General features: G+C 36.0%; 1 protein-coding gene across 9 annotated transcripts in view; it reads right to left on the bottom strand.

The window, feature by feature from the left end:
- HERC2 (HECT and RLD domain containing E3 ubiquitin protein ligase 2) overlaps positions 1-19,531 on the bottom strand; it is a 232,745-nt gene that overhangs the window by 145,205 nt on the left and 68,009 nt on the right. For all 9 annotated transcript variants that reach the window (XR_004380894.1, XM_032843125.1, XM_032843126.1 and 6 more), the window contains 3 exons: positions 11,242-11,493; positions 5,091-5,284; positions 2,186-2,386 (listed from right to left, as the gene is read on the bottom strand). Coding sequence is in view for 8 of the 9 variants with exons in the window: in XM_032843125.1 (XP_032699016.1) it covers positions 2,186-2,386; positions 5,091-5,284; positions 11,242-11,493 (647 nt within the window). In the remaining variant the exon portion in view is untranslated. The remainder of the gene's footprint in view (positions 1-2,185; positions 2,387-5,090; positions 5,285-11,241; positions 11,494-19,531) is intronic.

Genomic DNA, 19,531 nt, shown 5'->3' with positions numbered 1-19,531 from the left:
CATTATAAAGAAACAGTACTTGGGAAGATGAGAAAAGTTCAAAACACATAAAGAAGGAGATCTCCAAGGGAAAAGCAGATAAAAAAGAGAGCAAATTCAATGATAAATAGGGAATGTTTTTCAAAACTTAACAAAAATACGTAATCTCAGATTCAATGAGAATCATAACCTCAAGTTATACATAGGAAAATAAATCCTCACCTAGACAGAGTATGTTAAAATTATAAAACAAAAATCTAAAAGGCTACCAAAAAGAAAGGCAAATTAGTTACAAAGAAACAATTATGCCAATGTAACAATTCTCATCAGCAACAATAAAAATCAGAAGAAAGAACACCTTCAAACTGTTGATTAAACAACAGGTCACCTAAAAAGCTAAGCCCTATTAAATTATCTTAAAAGCATTCAAGCAGAGTTTTCAGACTTTATAACCCACAGACCTTGATAAAGAAACTTACTGCAGGAGGTACCCAGGTGGAAGAGGATGTAAGCCACAATGACAAAACAAATTGGTTAAAATAAATAAATAAGTAAAAAGACTATGTAAGTATGGTCTCTTAAAAAATGATGATTATGATGATAATTAATTGGAGGATAATTTTTCATGTCTTAAATCAGAAGAAATGTATCTTGCATATCACAACTGGGAGCATTTTTCTTTTAGGGGCACATACACATCACAAATCAGTGTGTTTTAGATCCAGTGTAACAATAAACTACCTGACAATTTAAATACAGAAGGTGGAAAGGGGAGCATAGGTTTAATGCATCCTATAACCCCTATGTTTTTCAGGAGGAGAAGTACTGGTTAACTTAACACTTTGTGGAATTAAGAAATATTTTATTTTTTTGTAACTTGATTAATGTCCAGAAATCAAACTGAAAAGCTTAGGAACAATGAAAGGTATTTGAAAAGAAAAAACTGTTTTGGAAACTTTATCAAGAAATAAGAAAATGAAGAATAACCTTACACAACACTAATCAGAAAACCTAAATTCAAATACACTAGCAATCACAATAACTCTAAAAATATTAAATTAACGTAATGAATAAAGATTCTCAAACTGGATGGTTTTTAAGACTCAAGCTTTGTTAAGTGAATATTTAAATTTTAAAATGATATAACTAAAGCATAAGGACCTAGAAAGATGTAACAAAGCAACAGAAAAACATAAGGCAAGAGGCAAATATGGGCCAAAAAAAATCAAGCCTGAGACATGTACAAGATCTTTCTCCATAGTACTGACCAGACAGCAAGAATGCTATAAACCACAGGAAGTGACAAACAACTGGGTAGATTTATGAAGGGGACCACAATGGGCCTAATAAATGAGCTCCTACAAAAGACTTTTGGGAAACTTCTGTTAATTTGATTAATGTAACTAAACATAATATCCATCTATGTGCTTTTTAGAAACAAGGCAAAAATGGGGAGAGAGCAGAGGGAGACACGATTGGTTACATAGAAATCCTTGTATTAGAAAGGGAAAAATTACTTTGTTAAAAAAAAACAGTCTCTTGACATTAAGTCATAGATTTTATTACCAAGAAAAATGGGATGACCAAAGATTTCAGCTATAGTTTTACAGAAGGAAGGAAGGAAGGAAGGAAGGAAGAAAGGAAGGAAGGAAGGAAGGAAGGAAGGAAGGAAGGAGAGGAAGGAAGGAAAATATTTTTGTTGCTTTTCTTATTTTGACTTTTAACCTCAACCTTCCCTGTAACAAAGTGGAGGTCCTACTGGAGGGAGCCCAAGCTGACTGTGTTGAACTTTCACACTCCAGAGATTGGCTAGCACATTCAGCTGGTCTCTCAATTATCTACTGCCTGACCCAGTTGTTGCTCCACACAGAAGAACAGTAAATTCAAGACTGACTCCACTATGAATGCAAACAAGCTGATTACTGCAGAAATAATACAATCCATACATAGACACTTACCTGCATGCAAAGACTGACTTCCAGAATAAATTTAAGATAACTAGACTGATTTTTTTAAACCTCATATAAATTATACTCCGTCATAATCTAAATAACCTAATCTAAGTAATCTAAATACAAATAATTTAAAATTTTCATTAGCAGTTCACTTAACAGGCTAAAACCCATTCCCTTCAATATACAGAAACATTATTACAAATACCTAAGACACTTACAAAGGGAGGCAGAGGAAAGGAAATCATTAATACCTGAAGTCGCAGAAGATTCAACGTTGCCACAGCCATGCACTCTTTCTCTTGAGGTGGAGGCCAGTCAGCAGTGCCATCCATCCCTTCACTCACTTGACGCAATAGGAGGTCCAGCTGCTCAAAAGTCATTGAGCAGATGTCTACCACAAATGGGACACGGAGGCCAATGGACCACTCAGAACAAGATGACCAAGCAAAACTCTATGGAAGAATCATAAGAAACTAAAATGAATCTACACATTCAGCTCTTAGACTGTTTCACAGGAGAGATTCACTATCATTATTCACAACAGCCAAAAGGTACAACTCATGAGTCCACTGAAGGAGGAGTAAATGAACAAAATGTAGGCTATAAATACAATGGAATATTATTAATCCTTTACAAAGAATAAAATCCTGAAACATGCTACAACATGGATCAACTTTGAAAATATGAAATGAAACAAGTTAGACACCAAAGGTCAAATATTATATGATTCCATTTATAAGAGGTATCTTTTTTTTTTTAAGATTTAATTTATCTTATTTATCTTATTTATTTATCAGGAGAAAAGGAAGCAGGCTCCCTGCTGAGCAGAAAGCCCGATGCAGGGCTCGATCCCAGGGACCAGGCAGAGGCTTTAACCCACTGAGCCACCCAGGCGCCCCTATAAGAGGTATCTTGAATAGGCAAATTCACAGAAACAGAAAATAATTTTGAGGCTACCAGGGACCAGGGGGGAGGAGAAATGAAGAGTAATTGTTTAATATGGGTACAGAGTTTCTATTTAGGATGATGAAAAATTCTGGAGATAGACAGCAGTGACAGTTATACAATTTCATGAATATACTTAACGCCACTGCACAGTGCAACCATAATTTTTTAATGACCAAAAGCACTGATATTTTAAAAAACTGACAGAACTGAAAAAAGACATGGAGAAATACATAATTATACTTGGAAATACAAACACTAGCCTCCTAGAAAGAGACAGAAAATCAGCAAGGATGTAGAGTAGAGTAATACCATCAATGAATGGAATTTAACTGACATTATAGAACACTTCACCCAACAACAGCAAAACACATCAACAATAAAATACACAATTCTTTTCAAACACACACACTGAACATTAACTTAATAAGGGAACATATCCTGATACATAAAACAAATCTGAACAAATCTAGAACTGAAATCACATAGTCTATTCTCTAACCACCAGAAAATTAAACTAGACATCAGTAACAGAATAGTAACAGAACAATCTCAAAATACTTTGAAATTAAATGACACAATAATCCATAGGTCATAGAGCAATTCTCAAGAGAAATTAGAGAATTTTGAACTGAACAAAAATGAAAATACATCAAAATGTGTGGGTGCAATTAAAGCACTGCTTAGAAGGAAATTTATAGCAGCAGCTGCTTAAATATTACAAAAGAAGAAGGGTCTAAAATTAACCTAAGCTGAAGAAACAAAAAAAAGAATAAAATAAACCCAAAGCCAGCTGAAGGGGGGAAAAAATAACAAAGACAAGAGAATTAACCAATGAAACAGAAAACAAAAAACAAAGGGAAAATTAATGAAACTAAAATCTAGCTCTTTAAAAAGATCAATAAAATGGATAAACCTCTAGGTAAAACTGGCAAAGAGAAATAAGAAGAAAACTACCAATACAATGTTACTGCAGACCCCAAAGACTTCAAAAGATTAGTAAATGAATACTAAGGAAAACTTCATACACAAAAATCAGACAACTTAGATGAAATGGAACAACTCTTTGAGTGCCACAAACCAAGAAAACCCACTCAAGAAAAAAAAATTTTCTAAATATTAGCTCTATATCTCTTAAGGAAACAATTTTACTTAAAAATCTCTTGAGAAAGAAATCTCTTGGCTCAGATGGATTCACAAAAAAACATTTAAAAAAGAAAATGATACTAATTCTACACAATCCCTTCTAGAAAATAAGAGAAAGGAACACCTGTCAATATTTTTTATAAGGCCAATTTTACCCAGATAAAAGACATACCGTATAAAACCACATACACACACAAAAAAAATCCACAAACCAATTACCTCTGATGATCATCAGCAGAAAAAAAATCCTCAACAATGTAATTAGTAAATCAAATAAAGCAATATATAAGAAATAACCAAGTGGGGTTATCTCAGTAATGCAAGGTCTGATCAATATTTGAAAAGCAATTAACATATTCTACCATATAAACAGACTAAAGAAGGAAAACTACATGATCATATCCTTTGAGAAGAAAAAAGCGTTGACAAAATTAAGCATCTATTCAGTATTAGAAAAAACTTTCAAAGAAGGAGGTAAGTGGGGGGTTGGGTGAGCCTGGTGGTGGGTATTAAGGAGGGCATGAATTGCATGGAGCACTGGGTGTGATGCATAAACAATGAATCTTGGAACACTGAAAAAATAAAGTTTTTTTTGTTTTGCTTTTTAAAGATTTTATTTATTTATTTGACAGACAGAGATCACAAGTAGGCAGAGCAGCAGGCAGAGAGAGAAGGGGAAGCAGGCTCCTTGCTGAGCAGAGAGCCTGATGTGGGGCTTGATCCCAGGACTCTGGGATCATGACCCGAGCCAAAGGCAGAGGCTTTAACCCACTGAGCCACCCAGGCAACCCTGAAAAAATAAAGTTTAAAAAAAAAGAAGTAGGAGTTAAAGGAAACTTTCTTAATCTGATAAAGCATCTACTAAAAAAAAATCCTACAGCTAACATCCTAGCAAATGGTGAAAGACTAAATGCATTCCCTCTCACCACTCTTCAACATCATACTGACTGCAACTACAGGATATAACGATAACACACACAAGTCAATGCTATTTCTACATACTAGTAATGAAGGACAGGAAGACAAAATTCCACAAAATATCTAACCACACTATTTACTCAGTACCTGAGCAGGTCCACAGGCAATTCCAACTATGTGTTTGGTATCCAGTCCTGGCAGTGCGGCAGGTTCTGGCTTGGTCACACGCAAAGTGTCAAAGTGCTGGCACTGGTCGTTGCTCCCCCAGCTATGGACCTCACTGTCCTCAGTCAGAGCCAGGCAGTGGGTGGAGCCTGCAGCCACATCAATTACCTTCTTCCCTAGGAGGAAACAGTGATGCAATACAGCTTCACACCTGACTTCTGCTGTAGGTCATTCAGGTAAGGAGGTATTTAATATCAACTTCTAAAGGATAATTCATTGCTTTAATATTTTGTATAATTCATCTGCTTCATGTATGTTATTAAAACCCATTATATTCTACTAGCTACAATTTATTAAGACCTACAGCCTGAATATTAAATAATACTAAGGTATGAAAAGGATCTTTTCATACTTTTAATACTTTCTTCTCATTCAGATTTTCATTCAGAAATAGACAACTGTATTTTAATTAATCATTAAATCATATTCTCTTGTCCCAAGGTATAATCACACAAAGTATATTCTTTTTGCCTCACTGAGACTTTCTATTTTTAGAATATTTTTAGGTTCACAGCAAAACTGAGAAAAAGGCAGAGATTTCCCATATACTTCCCACCCTAACACATGCATAGCCTCACCCATGATCAATTATTCACTGTTTCTTTTTGGGTTTTTTTTGGATTTTTGTTCTTTTTGTTTTTTGGCTACTTGTGAATGTCTACTTGTTCCAAAACCATTTGTTGAAAAAGCTACCTTTGCTTCATTGTATTGCTTTGGCTCCCTTCTCAAAAATCAATTAACTATACTTACGCAGGTCTATTTCTCAGCTATTTTGTTCCAATGATCTATTTGTCTATACTTTAGTCAATGCCATGCTTTATATATATATATATAAATAAAGATTTTATTTATTTATTTGACAGATAGACATCACAAGTAGGCAGAGAGGCAGGCAGAGAGAGAGGCTCCCCCCACTGATTAGAGAGCCCGATGCAGGGCTCGATCCCAGGATCCCGGGACCATGACCTGAGCTGAAGGCATGACCACTGAGCTACCCAGGCACCCCAATGCCATGCTTTCTTGATTACTACAGCTTTATATTAAGTCTTGAAGTTGGGTAGTGTCAGTCCTCAACCTGCCCTTCTCCTTCAATAATGTGTTAGCTTTTGTCTTTCCACATAAATTTAGAATCAGTTTGTCTTGCATTAAATGTATAGATCAAGATAGAAAGAAATTAGTGTTCAGTCTTCCTACTCATGAACACAGAATATCTCTCAATTTATTAGTTCTCCTTCGATCTCATTCATCAGTTTTGTAATTTTCCTCATAAAGGTCTTATACTTTGTTAGAATTAAACCTATGTATCTCACTTTTTTAATACTAATGTAAATGGTATTTTGTTTTAATTTCAAAATCCACTTCTTAGTTGCTGGTATATAGGAACTAAGGTATATACCAAGTGACTTTGTATCCTGCAAGTCTGCTATAATCATTTACTACTTCCAGTTTTTTTGTTGATCCTTCCAGATTTTCTACATAAACATTCATGTCATCTGTGAACAAAGATAGTTTTGTTTCTTCCTTCTCAATCTGTATACCTTTAATATCCTTTTGCTGTTTTGTTGCATTAGCTAGAACTTCCAGTATGATTTTGAAAAGAAACAATGAGATGAGACATCTTCCCCTTGTACTTTATCTTAGTGGGAAAGCTTCAAGTTTCTCACCACTAAGTATGACATTAGCTGTAGGATTTTTATAGATATTCTTTATCAAGTTTATGAAGTTCTCTCCATTCCTAGTTTGCTGAAAGTTTTTATTATGAACAGGTACTGAATTTTACCAAATGTTTTTCTGCAGCTATTAATATGCTCATGTGATTTTTCTTCTTACTCTCTCAATTCCATGGATTACATTAATTGGTTTTTGAATGTCGAACTAGCCAGAATTGCATATGTAGAATAAATTCAATTTGGTGGTGATGTTTCTTTCTATACATTGTTGAATTTAATTTGCTAATATTTTGTTGAGGATTTTTGCATCTACATTCATGAGAGATGTTGGTCTGTAATTTTCTTTTCTAGTAAAATTTTGTCTAGCTTTGGTATTAGGGTAATGCTGGCCTTGCAGAATGAATTAAGAAGTATTCCCTTTGCTTCTATCCTCTGAAAGATATTATAGAGAACTGGTTTAATTTCTTCCTTAAATTTTTGGTAGAATTCACCAATAAACCCACCTGGGCCTCATGCTTTCTGTTTTGGAAAGTTATTAATTATTGACTTAATTTCTTTAAGAGATGTAAGCCTATTCAATCTGTCTATTTCTTCTTGTATGAATTTTGGCAAATTGTGTCTTTTAAAAATGGTTCATTTCATCGAAGTTACCAAATTTGCGGGCATAGAGTTGTTCTTAGTATTCCTTTATCACCTCTACAATGTTAACAGGATCTGTAGTAATGTCTTCTCTTTCATTTCTGATATTAGTAATTTGTGCCATGTTTTCCTTTTTTCTTAGCCTAAAGTATACTGACTTTATTAATCTTTTCAAAGAACCAGCTTTAGGTTTCCTTGATCTTCTCTATTGATTTTCTGTTTTCAATTTCATTGATTTCTTCTCTAATTCTCATTATTTCTTTACTTCTTATTTTGGATTCAATTTGCTCTCTGATATCTAGTTACCTAAGGCGGAAACTTAGACTATTGATATTTTTTTAACATCTATAACCATACATGATCACAAATTTTTTTTCTAGTGATGAGAGCTTTTAAGATCTGTTCTCTTGGCAACTTTCAAATATACAATAAGGTGTTAATAGCTACAGTCACCATGCTGTATATTATATCTGCAGGACTTATTTCACAACTAGAAATTTGTACTTTCTGACCACCTTCACCCACTTTACCCACCCCCTGCAATCCCCACCTCTGGCAACCACCAAACTATTCCAAGCATCTATGAGTTTGTTGGGGGTTTGGGGGAGTTTGGGGTTTTTTTTTTTTATTTCACATACAAGTAGAATTATACAGTGTTTATCTGTTTCTATCTGACCTATTTATTTAGCATAATGCCCTCAAGGTCCATCCATGTTAACACAAATGGTAGCATTACCTTCTTTTTAATGGCTGCATAATATTCCATCATATGTATATACTATATTTCCTTTATCTACTCAACTATCAATGGGACACTTAGGTTGTTTCCATATCTTGGTTACTGTGAATAATGCTGCAACAAACATGAGGATGCCAATACCTTTCTGAGTTCGCATATTTACTTCCTTCAGATAAACACCCAGGAGTGGAATTACAGAATCATCTGGTAGTTCTCTTTTTAATTTTTTGTGAAGCCTCCTTACTGTTTTCTACAGTTGCTATACCAATTCACATTCCCATCAACATTGCACAACAGTTTCTTTTTCTCCACATCCTCACCAACACTTTCTTGTCTTTTTGATAATAGCCATTCAAACAGGTTTGAAGTGTTCTCTCACCTGTAGTTTTGATGTGCATTTCCTCTGATGATTAATGATGTTGAGCACCTTTTTCATGTACCTGCTAGCCATCTAGAACTCATCTTTGGAAAAATCTACACAGATCCTCTTCCTAATTTTTAATAAAATTGGCTATGGGGTAGGTTTTTGTTTTGCCACTGAATTTTAAGAGTCCTTTATATATTTTGGATATTAACCCCTTATCAGATATATGATTTATAAATATTTTCTCCCATTCTATATTCTATAGGTTGCTTTTACATTTTAGTGGTTTGTTTTCATTGTTGTTGTTGCTGTTGTTGTTTTGAGAGAGGAGGGATGCAGAGAGAAAGGAAGAGAGAGAATCTTAAGCAGGCTCCATGCCCAGTGCAGAGCCCAATGTGGGGCTCAATCTCACAACCCTGAGATCATGACCTGAGCCAATATCAAGAGTCAGATGCTTAACCAACTGAGCCATCCAGGCTTCACATTTTATTTATGGTTTTCTTTCCTGTACACAAAGATTACTTACTTTAGATTTTTCTTCTTTTCTAACATACACTTTCAATGCTATAAATTTCCTTCTAAGAACTGCTTTCACTGCATCCCACAAATTTTGGTAAATTGTTCTCATTTTCATTTAGTTCAAAATATTTTAAAATTTCTCTTAAGATTTTGGTTTGACCATGTGTTATTTGGAAGTATGTTGTTTAATCTCCACGTATTTGGGGATTTTCCAACTATCTTTCTGATACAATTTTTAGTTTAATTCCCTTATAGTCTGAAACCAGACATTGTTTGATCTCTCTTCTTTTAAATATTTAAATATGTGCTTTACAGCCCAGGTTGTGAGCTATCTTCATTAACAAAGTTTTCTAAAACATAATCTTTTTCTCCACAGTGAAATGATACAAGTACATTTTTTCCTATTTAAATAGTATTAAAGTATTATATTTTTGCTTAAAAGTAAATCTAACATTACCAACACAAGGGATGTTTTCAAAAATGTCAATATCAAAAGTAATTCAGCTACAAAACTCTACCAGAGTAAGGAGAACAATTCTATCTTGAGCTTATCATATGCTGACATAAGTGATGGCCAAAATGACTGTACCATCAATCATTTACATGCTTTCATATTAACATATTTCATCTCTGTATCTAATAAGTGTAGCTGAGGAAGCAGATTTCCTTTACTAAATGAAAAAAATTTATAAACAAGAAGGCTAACAAAATTCAAACACAGCTCCATAACATACAACCAACTGTATTACCCTACAACTTATCACAGAAACTTAGAAAATAACAAATACTATAATATCTTCTTGGTATTAATATGTTTTAAAGATTTTATGATTTAATTTTTTTAGAGAGAAGGAGAAAGCACATGCATGTGCAAGCAGGGAGAGGCGGAGAGAGGAAGAGAGGGAATCTCAAGCAGACTCCTCGTCAAGCACAGAACCCAATGTGGGGGCTCCAATCTCATGACTCTGAGATCATGACCTGAGCCCAAACGAAGAGTCAGACACTTAACTAACTGAGCCACCCAGGTACCCCCAAGGTATTAATATGTTTTAAAATAATGATGGTGGTGAAAGAAACAAGCAAGTCCCATGTAAAAGTCTCAATTCCAAACTCCCTTGACAAAAAAGCAAAAACATAAACAAAGTAAAATCTAGTTCAGGAATTCAACAAACTCCATCCCTCATGCAAATACAGGCCAAGGGCCGTTTTTGTGAATGATTTTGTACTACAACACAACCAGGCCCATGTGTTTAAATTTATATATTGTCTATGGATCCTTTTGGGCTACAACACCAGAAAGAATAGTTGACACATATAATGTATGATACTCAAACCTAAAATACTTACCATCTACTCCTTTAAAAAACAGTCTGGCCACCCCCTTTAGCACTACAGGCTACCTGATACACCTATCACCAACCTCTCCCATACTTAAGAAGGCATCTTCAAAGTACACCTACATGCCTTGGCTCCCATCCTATCTAGAATGCATCCTGGATGCCCTTGAAACCAAACAAGCAGGATTTACCCATCATAAGTTCAAATGAGACCACTCCAAGCACACCAATCTTATCTCCTACTAAGCTCCCACAGCACCATGCGTATCTATCATCTTAGCCATACCTCCAGTATAACTACTGGTAACCTCACCAATAGAAGTTAACTTCACTAAGGCCAGCTTACTTAATGATGAAAAGATGCCTGCCACAAAAAGGACTTACCAATATTAGTAAAATTGAATGAGTTTCAAATGAAATCTGGTGAGAATAATTCTACACCATTTTTTAAAAAATATTTTATTCAAGAGAGACAGAGAGAGAGATGTAGAGGCAGAGGGAGAAGCAGGCTTCCCGCAGAGCAGGGAGCCCGATGTGGGACTTAATGGCAGGCCTCTGGGAGCACGACCTGAGCCAAAGGCAGACACTTAATGGACTGAGCCACTGAGGTGTCCTACACCATTTTTTTAATAGAGATAAACTACTTTCCATTATTATCCATACCTACGAAAATGTGGGTAAAAGCCTTCTAGTGATAAGTCATTCATGAAATATTAGGTTAAAAAAAAAAGAAAAACCTGCAAACTTTAAAAGATTACTAAAGAAAATCTTCAAAGAGTTTTAAAAGTTTACATTTTGCACTCACCTTGCAAGCCTTCCAAGAGTTTGGGATAACGAACATGTTCTTCTGTTCCATGCCCAAGTCTCTGGTTGTCACCTTTTCCCCATGAATAAACTTGGCCATCTTTTGTCAGAGCTATAGAAAATTGACTTCCACATCGAACCTTCACAACATCCAAATCCTGAAGCTTTTCAATAAGCTTTGGTGTTTTGCAGCCATCACTACCACCTCTGCCCAATTTCCCATAGTCACCATCTCCCCAAGACCACACTTGACCTAAAGAAAACACAAATATATTTCAGCAAAAGTAACTGTATATCCTAATGCAACTTTTAAATGGCTGAAAATACTCAATATAACCCATAACAAACCTAGACCACTAATATATTTAGTTAACACTACAGAGGTGACTTCTGACCAAATGAAATTTAGTTGATACTTCAGGTTGATACAGAAGCAATTAAGAAAAGGATAGCTGGGTTTTCTTTTTGTTTTAGTTAAAAGAATAATAAAGTCCTGACCCTTACTAGTTTGGGCTCAACGACTGGGTTCAGTTCAAGCTAGTAGTGAAAACAGAACAAAAACTCCACTGCCTCCATAAAATACCTTAACTTGGCCCACCACAAAAAGTTACAGCTCCCTGACCACAGTCTCTCAGGTCTGCCCACACACTGTTCCTGTCATGCTCACCACAAGTTAACTGCGTGACAGCATTTATTTCCAATAACATTTGTTAACATAATCTAGTTAAATATTACATAAAGGGATAAAACAAATTACAGAAGTGTGGTTGCATTCTTTCAACTCTGATAACTAAGCTAAAAACTCAGCAAAAATGTAATAAATGTGAATTACTAAAAAAACTGCTAAAAATTGTAAATAAAAAAGAAATTCTATTTTAAATAATCTAAAGATCAACAAACTTTTTTGTTAAAGTTCAGATAGTAAATATTTTTTTAGGCTTTGTGAACAATGTGATCTCTGTCACAAGTATCCAAGCGTTCCACTGTCAAAGGAAAGCAGCCACAGACAATTAGTAAGCAAGGTGGCATTCCAATACAAGTCTATTTGCAAAAACAGCCAATCCCTGATCTAAAATTGTAGATGATACACTAGTGGGTGGTCATTGACATAAACACACCAATGCTCAATGCAACAAACCCACAGACAAACATCAGAGAATGTGTATACACTTACATGTCTTACAAAATGCCTGTTGTTCACATAGCTCAGCTGGTAATTCCCACTTCCTCCAATGTTTTCAATGACCCTGTCACCCCAGAACCAGATCTCACAGGTCAGGATGCTTCTACTATATCAATAGTTTCAAAATACAGTAATGTAGCAGGGACCTTTCCCGATATGACCAAACACCAATGTGAGGTAAACAGCATGCATAGTTACCAATCACAGCAACTTAGTCAAAACTTCACACAGCTTTACTTACATAGCAGTTTCACACAAAGAATTCAAGAACAATAATAAGGCTTATTTAAGGAAAGACTTTCTGGTTAAGAGATTTATAAAATCTATCAATCACTCAACAGTGGAGACTTAAAAACAGTAAGATGTCAAATTGAAAGCTTCATGTCAGAAGAAGAGAACTTCAAGATGACTGATGAGACCATCTTTTCTCAAAGACTTACAATAGCAGAAGATGCCTCCATGTCTATCCTTTTAGGCAAGGGGTCCTATGTGGGCATGAAAATGCTCAAAATATCCTTTCTCCTCTTACTAAAGAAATCCCCAGGGAGAGGAGTTAAGATGGTGGAGGAGTAGCGGACCCTAAGTTTGTCTGGTCCCTGGAATTCAGCTAGATAGTTATCAAATCATTCTGAACACCTGTGAAAAGAGATCTGAGAAAAGAAATGCTACAATTCTACAAATAGAAAAGCAACCACTTTTTGGAAGGTAGGAGGTGCGGAGACTTGGCATCCAGGATGATATATTTGAGAAAACTGCAGAGAGGAAGGAGCCTGCTTAAGAAGGCTACTGCAAAGTATTAAAAGCAGTAGGATGCAAAATTGGAAATTTTAGGAGTCTGCTACAATGGGGGACATCCCTGGATTAAAGGCACTCAGATGGCAAAGCAGATTGGAATCCCAGGTGGGACAGCATAGTCTCAGGATCCCCGGGGCCACAAGAAGAATGGGAGTAGCTGAGTGTGGCAGAGTTCCAAGGCAGCAGAGTGGGGAAGCAGAATGAAAACAGCAAGTCTAGATGCCAGCTTTCTGCTGTGTGTTGCTATAAATTGTAAACAGTAAACTATGAACTGCTGCATAGTCACACAACCACTCTCTGGACAGGGTCTCGGCAAAAGGCAGAAGCTCAGCAAGACATCCCACAAACTTCCAGGAGGAACAGCATGGGACCAAGTCTCAGGAGTCCATAAAAGTTTGTGGAGACTGGAAACTCCGGCACATACCTGAGATAAAAACACTCCGTCACAGGCTGAGTGAACAGAGTTTGGATAGAAACCGGGGAGACAGAGTCATTGACAGCTTTTCTGTGAGGGTTCATTGAAGATGAGAGGCACAAACTTTCAGCTCTAGGGATAAAGATTCGGGCACCACAACTTTCATCCAGCCATCAGTGCTGAAAGTGTTCAAGGAGCAAAACAGGGTCGCACAGTGCAATCAGAGCCACTTAAACAAAGCACAATCAGAGCTACTTAAACAGAGCCCAGCACCCTGGCAAAGGAGGCGCAATTTCACCAGGACAAGGGCACCTGAGAATCGGTGCAAAAGGCCCTTCCACCGAATGACCAGCAGGAACAACTGAATAGCACCAAGTCTACAGATGATAGAGAGCTGCAAAACTTCGGTTCTTAGGGAAAAGTATATAGCATTGGTGGGGTTTTGTCAATTCTTTCGTCTTCCAGCTTTATTTTCATTCAGTTATTTTATTTTTTCAATTATTTTACTCTTTCTCAATTTTAATTTTTTTTATTGTTAGTCACCATAGAGTACATCATTAATTTTTGATGCAGTGTTCCATGATCATTATTTGTGTATAAGAGCCAGTGTTGTGCCCTCCTTAATACCCATCACATGGTTAACCCATCCCTTCATTCCCTCCCCTCTGAAACTCTCAGATTGTTTCCCGGAGTCCATAATCTCTCATGGTTCGTCTCCCTCTCTGATTCCCCTCCTTGAGTTTTTCTTCCCCTATTGTCCTCTGTGATATTCCTTATGTTCCACATATGAGTGAAACTGTATGATAATTGTCTTTCTCTACTTATTTCACTTAGCATAATCTCCTCCAGTTCCATCCATGTCAATCAAATGGTGGGTATTCATCCTTTCTGATGGCTGAGTAATATTCCATTGTATATATCAACCACATTTTTTTTATCTACTGCCCTTTAACAGATGAATGAATAATTTTTATATATATACTATATATATGTATATAAAAAATGTATATATATATATATATATATATAAAGTTTTTGGTTTACTTTCATTGTATTTTATTTTTCTATATATATATATATACAATTATCTTTCTTCACTATTTTGGGATATAGTTTCCATTTTTTTTTTTTATTAACATACAATGTATTATTTGCCCCAGGGGTACAGGTCTGTGGATCATCAGGCTTACACATTTCACAGCACTCACCATATCACATACCCTCCCCAATGTCCATAACCCAACCCCCTCTCCCTACCCCTCTACCCCCAGCAACCCTCAGATTGTTTTGTGAGATTAAGAGTCTCTTATGGTTTGTCTCCCTCCTAATCTCATCTTGTTTCATTTTTTTTCTTCCCTACCCTCCAAACCCCCCGTCCTGCCTCTCAAATTCCTCGTATCAGAGAGATCATATGATAATTGTCTTTCTCTGATTGACTTATTTCACTCAGTAGAATACCCTCTAGTTTCACCCACGTCATTACAAATGGCAAGATTTCATTTCTTTTGATGGTTGGATGATATTCCATTGTAGGATATAGTTTCTTTTTTTTTTTTTAATTGGATATAGTTTCTTTTAACAAACAGACCAAAACACACCCAAGATCTAGTTTATTCTTTTGTTCTGTTTTAGTTCTTGTTTGATTTTTTTCTTATTTTGCTTTGTTTTTGTTTCTTCTGGTTTGTTTTGTTTTTTCCTTTGTTATTTTTGTCTATTCTCTCATTTTCTTCTATTTTTTCCTCAACATAATAACAAGATGGAGAAACTCACACCAAAAGAAAGAACAGGAGGTAATACTCACTGCCAGGGATTTTATCAATAACAGATATAAATAAGATGTCTGGACTAGAATTTAAAACAATGATTATAAAGATACTGGTATGGGCTTGAAAAAAATCATAGAAGACAACAGAGAATCCCTTACTGTATAAATAAAAGAGTAAAATCTACTCAGGCCAAAATTTAAAATGCTATTACTGAGATGCAGTCACAATTGGAGGCTCAAACCGCAAAGATAAAGTAGGCAAAAGAGTGAGTCACTGATACATAAGAAAAATCATGTAAAATAAGGAAACTGAGGTGGGGGGGGAACTACAGGATCATGAAGGAAGACTTCAAGAACTCAAATACCATAAAGCAAAATAATATCCAGATAATGGGGGCGGTCCCAGAAGATAGGGGGAGGGGAGATGGGCAGAAAAATTCATTTGAACAAATTAGAGCTAAGTACTTCCCTAATTTGGGGAAGGAAATGGGCACTCAAGTCCAGAATGCCCAGAAAACCCCTTCAAGATCAATAAAAACAGGTCAATACCTTGACATATTAACAGTGATGCTTGCAAATTTCAGAGACAAAGAGAAAATCCTGAAAGCAGCTCAGGACAAGAGGTCCTGAACATACAAAGGCAGACACAAAAAGCTGAGAGCAGGGGCGCCTGGGTGGCTCAGTCGGTTAAGTGACTGCCTTCAGCTCAGGTCATGATCCCGGAGTCCTGGGATTGAGTACCACATCAGGCTCCCAACTACATGGGGAATCTGCTTCTCCTTCTCACCTTCTCCTCACTCATGCTCTCTCTCACTGTCGCTCTCTCAAATAAATAAATAAAATTTAAAAAAAAAAAAAAAAAAAGCTGAGAGCAGACCTGTCCACAGAGACCTGGCAGGCTGGAAAGGACTGACATGATATATTCAACATGCATGCTAAATGGGAAAAATATGCAGCCAAGAATACTTTATCCAGCAAGGCTCTCATTCAGAATAGAAAGAGAGATAAAGAGTTACCAGGACAAAGAGAAACTAAAGGAATTTGTGAACACTAAACCAGCTCCACAAGAGATATTAAAGGGGATTCTTTAGCAAAGAGAGAACCCAAAAGTAACAAAGGCCAGAAAGGAACAGAAACAATATACAGAAACAGCGACTTTATAGGTAATAAAAAGGCACTAAATTCATATCCTTCAATAATTACTCTGAATATAAAAAAAGACTAACCGCTCCAATCAAAAAACATAAGGTATCAGAATGGATTAAAAAAAAAAAAAAGACCCATCAATATGCTGTCTGTAAGAGACTCACTTTAGACCCAAAGACACATCCAAATTGGAAGTGAGAGGTTAGAGAATCATTTATCATGCTAATGAATATCAAAAGAAAGCTGGAGTAGCCATCCTTATACCACACAAACTAGATTTTAAACCAAAGACTATAATAAGAGATGAGGAAGGACAATGATTCATAATAAAAGGGTCTATCCAACAAGAAGATCTGACAGTTGTAAATATTTATGCCCCTACATTGGGAGCAGGCAAATATATAAGCCAATTAATAACAAAATTAAAGAAACACTTTCATAATAATAATAATACAATAAAAGTAAGGGACTTTAACTCCCCCACTCACAGAGAGGAAAGATCATCTAAGTAGATCAACAAGGAAACAAGGGTTTTGAATGGCACACTGGACAAGAGGGACTTAACAGAAATATTCAGAGGATTTCATCCTAAAGCATTCCTCTCAAGAGCACATGGAACATTCTCCAGAATAGATCACATATTGCATCACAAATCGGGTCTCAACTAGAACCAAAAGACTGAGATTATACCATGCATATTTTCAAACCACATGCTTTAAAACTTGAACTCAATCACAAGGTAAGATTTAGAAGGAACACAGATACACGGAGGTTAAAGAGCAACCTACTAAAGAATGAATGGGACAACCAGGAAACTAAAGATCAATTAAAAAATACATTGAAGCAAATGAAAATGAAAACACAATAGTTCACATATTCTGGGATGCAGCAAAGGCAGTCCTAAGAGGAAAGGATATAGCAAAACAGGTCTTTCTCAAGAAACAAGAAAAGTCTTATACACACAATCTAACTTTACCCTAAAGGAGCTGGAAAAAGAACAGCAAATGAAACTTAAATCCAGCAGGAGGAAAAAAATAATAAGACCAGAGCAGAAATCAATGAAATATAAGTCAAGAACAGTCGAAGAGATCAATGAAATTAAATGCTGGTTTTTTGAAAGAATTAGTAAGATCAATAAACCCCTGGCCAGCCTTATCAATAAGAAAAGAGAAAGGACCCAAATAAATAAAATCATATATGAAAGAGGAGAGATCACAACCAATACCGAAAACATACAATTATAAGAGCATATCATGGGCAAATATATGCCGACAAATTTGGCAATCTGGAAGAAACGGATGCACTCCTAAACATGAAAACTACCAAAACTGAAACAGGAAGAAATAGAAAACCTGAACACACCTGTAACCAGGAAAGAAACCCAAGCAGCAATCAAAAATCTCCCAACAAAGAAGAGTCCAAGTCCAGGTAGCCTCACAGTGGGATTCTACCAATCATTTAAGAAAGATTAATACCTATTCTTCTGAAGCTGGTTAAAAAACAGAAATGGAAGGAAAACTTCTAAACTCATTCTATGAGGGCAGTATTACCTTGATCTCAAAACCAAAGACCCCAAATCAGCAAAGAAGTCAAACTCTTACTCTTCACAGACGACATGATACTCTATGTAGAAAACACAAAAGACTCCACCCCAAAATTGCTAGAACTTATACAGGAATTCAGCAGAGAGTAGCAGGATATAAAACCAATGCACAGAAGTCAGTTGCTTTTCTATACACTAACAATGAAGGAGAAGAAGAAGAAATCAAGGAATCAATCCCCCAACTGCACCAAAAACCATAAGATCCCTAGGAATAACCCTAACCAGAGGTAAAAGATCTGTACTCTGAAAACTATAGAATACTCATGAAAGAAACTGAGGAAGACACAAAGAAATGGAAAAACATTCCATGCTCATGGATTGGAAGAATAAAATATTATGAAAATATCCATGCTATCTACAAGCAATCTACACATTTAATGCCATCCCTATCAAAATACTATTTGCAAATGACATATTAGATAAAAGGCTGGTATCCAAAATCTGTAACTTATCAAACCAATACCCAAAGAACAAATAATCCAATCAAGAAATGGGTAGAAGAAGTGAACAGACATTTCTCCAAAGAAGACGTACAAATGGCCAATAGACGCATGTAAAAAACACTTAACATCACTTGGTATCAGGGAAATACAGATCAAAACATAATAAGAACCACCTCATACCAGTCAGAATGGCTAAAATTAACAACTCAGGAAACAACAGATGTTGGTGAGAATATGGAGAAAGGGAACACTTTTACACTATTGGTGGGAATGCAAACTGTGCAGCCACTCTGGAAAATATACTGGAGGTTCCTCAAGAAGTTAAAAATACAGCTACCGGGGCGCCTGGGTGGCTCAGTGGGTTAAAACCTCTGCCTTCGGCTCAGGTCATGATCCCAGGGCCCTGGGATCGAGTCCCGCATCGGGCTCTCTGCTCAGGAGGCAGCCTGCTTCCTCCTCTCTCTCTGCCTACCTCTCTGCCTACTTGTGATCTTTGTCTGTCAAATAAATAAATAAAATCTTTAAAAAAAAAAAATACAGCTACCCTACAATCCAGCAATCACACTACTAGGTATTTATTCAGAGGATACAAACATAGTCACTGGAAAGGGCACATGCACCCCAATGTTTATAGCAGCAACATCCACAATAGCCAAACTATGGAAAGAGCCCATATGTCTATCAAGAGATGAATGGATAAAGAAGATGTGGTATATATATACAATGGAATTATTACTCCACCATCAAAAAGAATGAAATCTTGCCATTTGCAAAGATGTCGATGGAACTTGAGGATATTATGCTAAGCAAAATAAGTCAGTCAGAGATGGACAAATACCAGATTATTTCACTCATACACGGAATTTAAGAAACAAAACAGATGAACATAGCAAAGGGAAGAAAAAATAAGAGGAAATCAGAGATGGAGACAAACCATAAAA

The sequence above is a fragment of the Lontra canadensis genome, unplaced genomic scaffold (assembly GCF_010015895.1).
Source record: "Lontra canadensis isolate GAN:19392208 unplaced genomic scaffold, GSC_riverotter_1.0 scaffold135, whole genome shotgun sequence".
Classification (NCBI taxonomy): Eukaryota; Metazoa; Chordata; class Mammalia; order Carnivora; family Mustelidae; genus Lontra; species Lontra canadensis.
The sequence above is the reverse complement of the archived record's forward strand: the minus strand, read 5'-3'. Positions and strand labels throughout refer to the sequence as shown.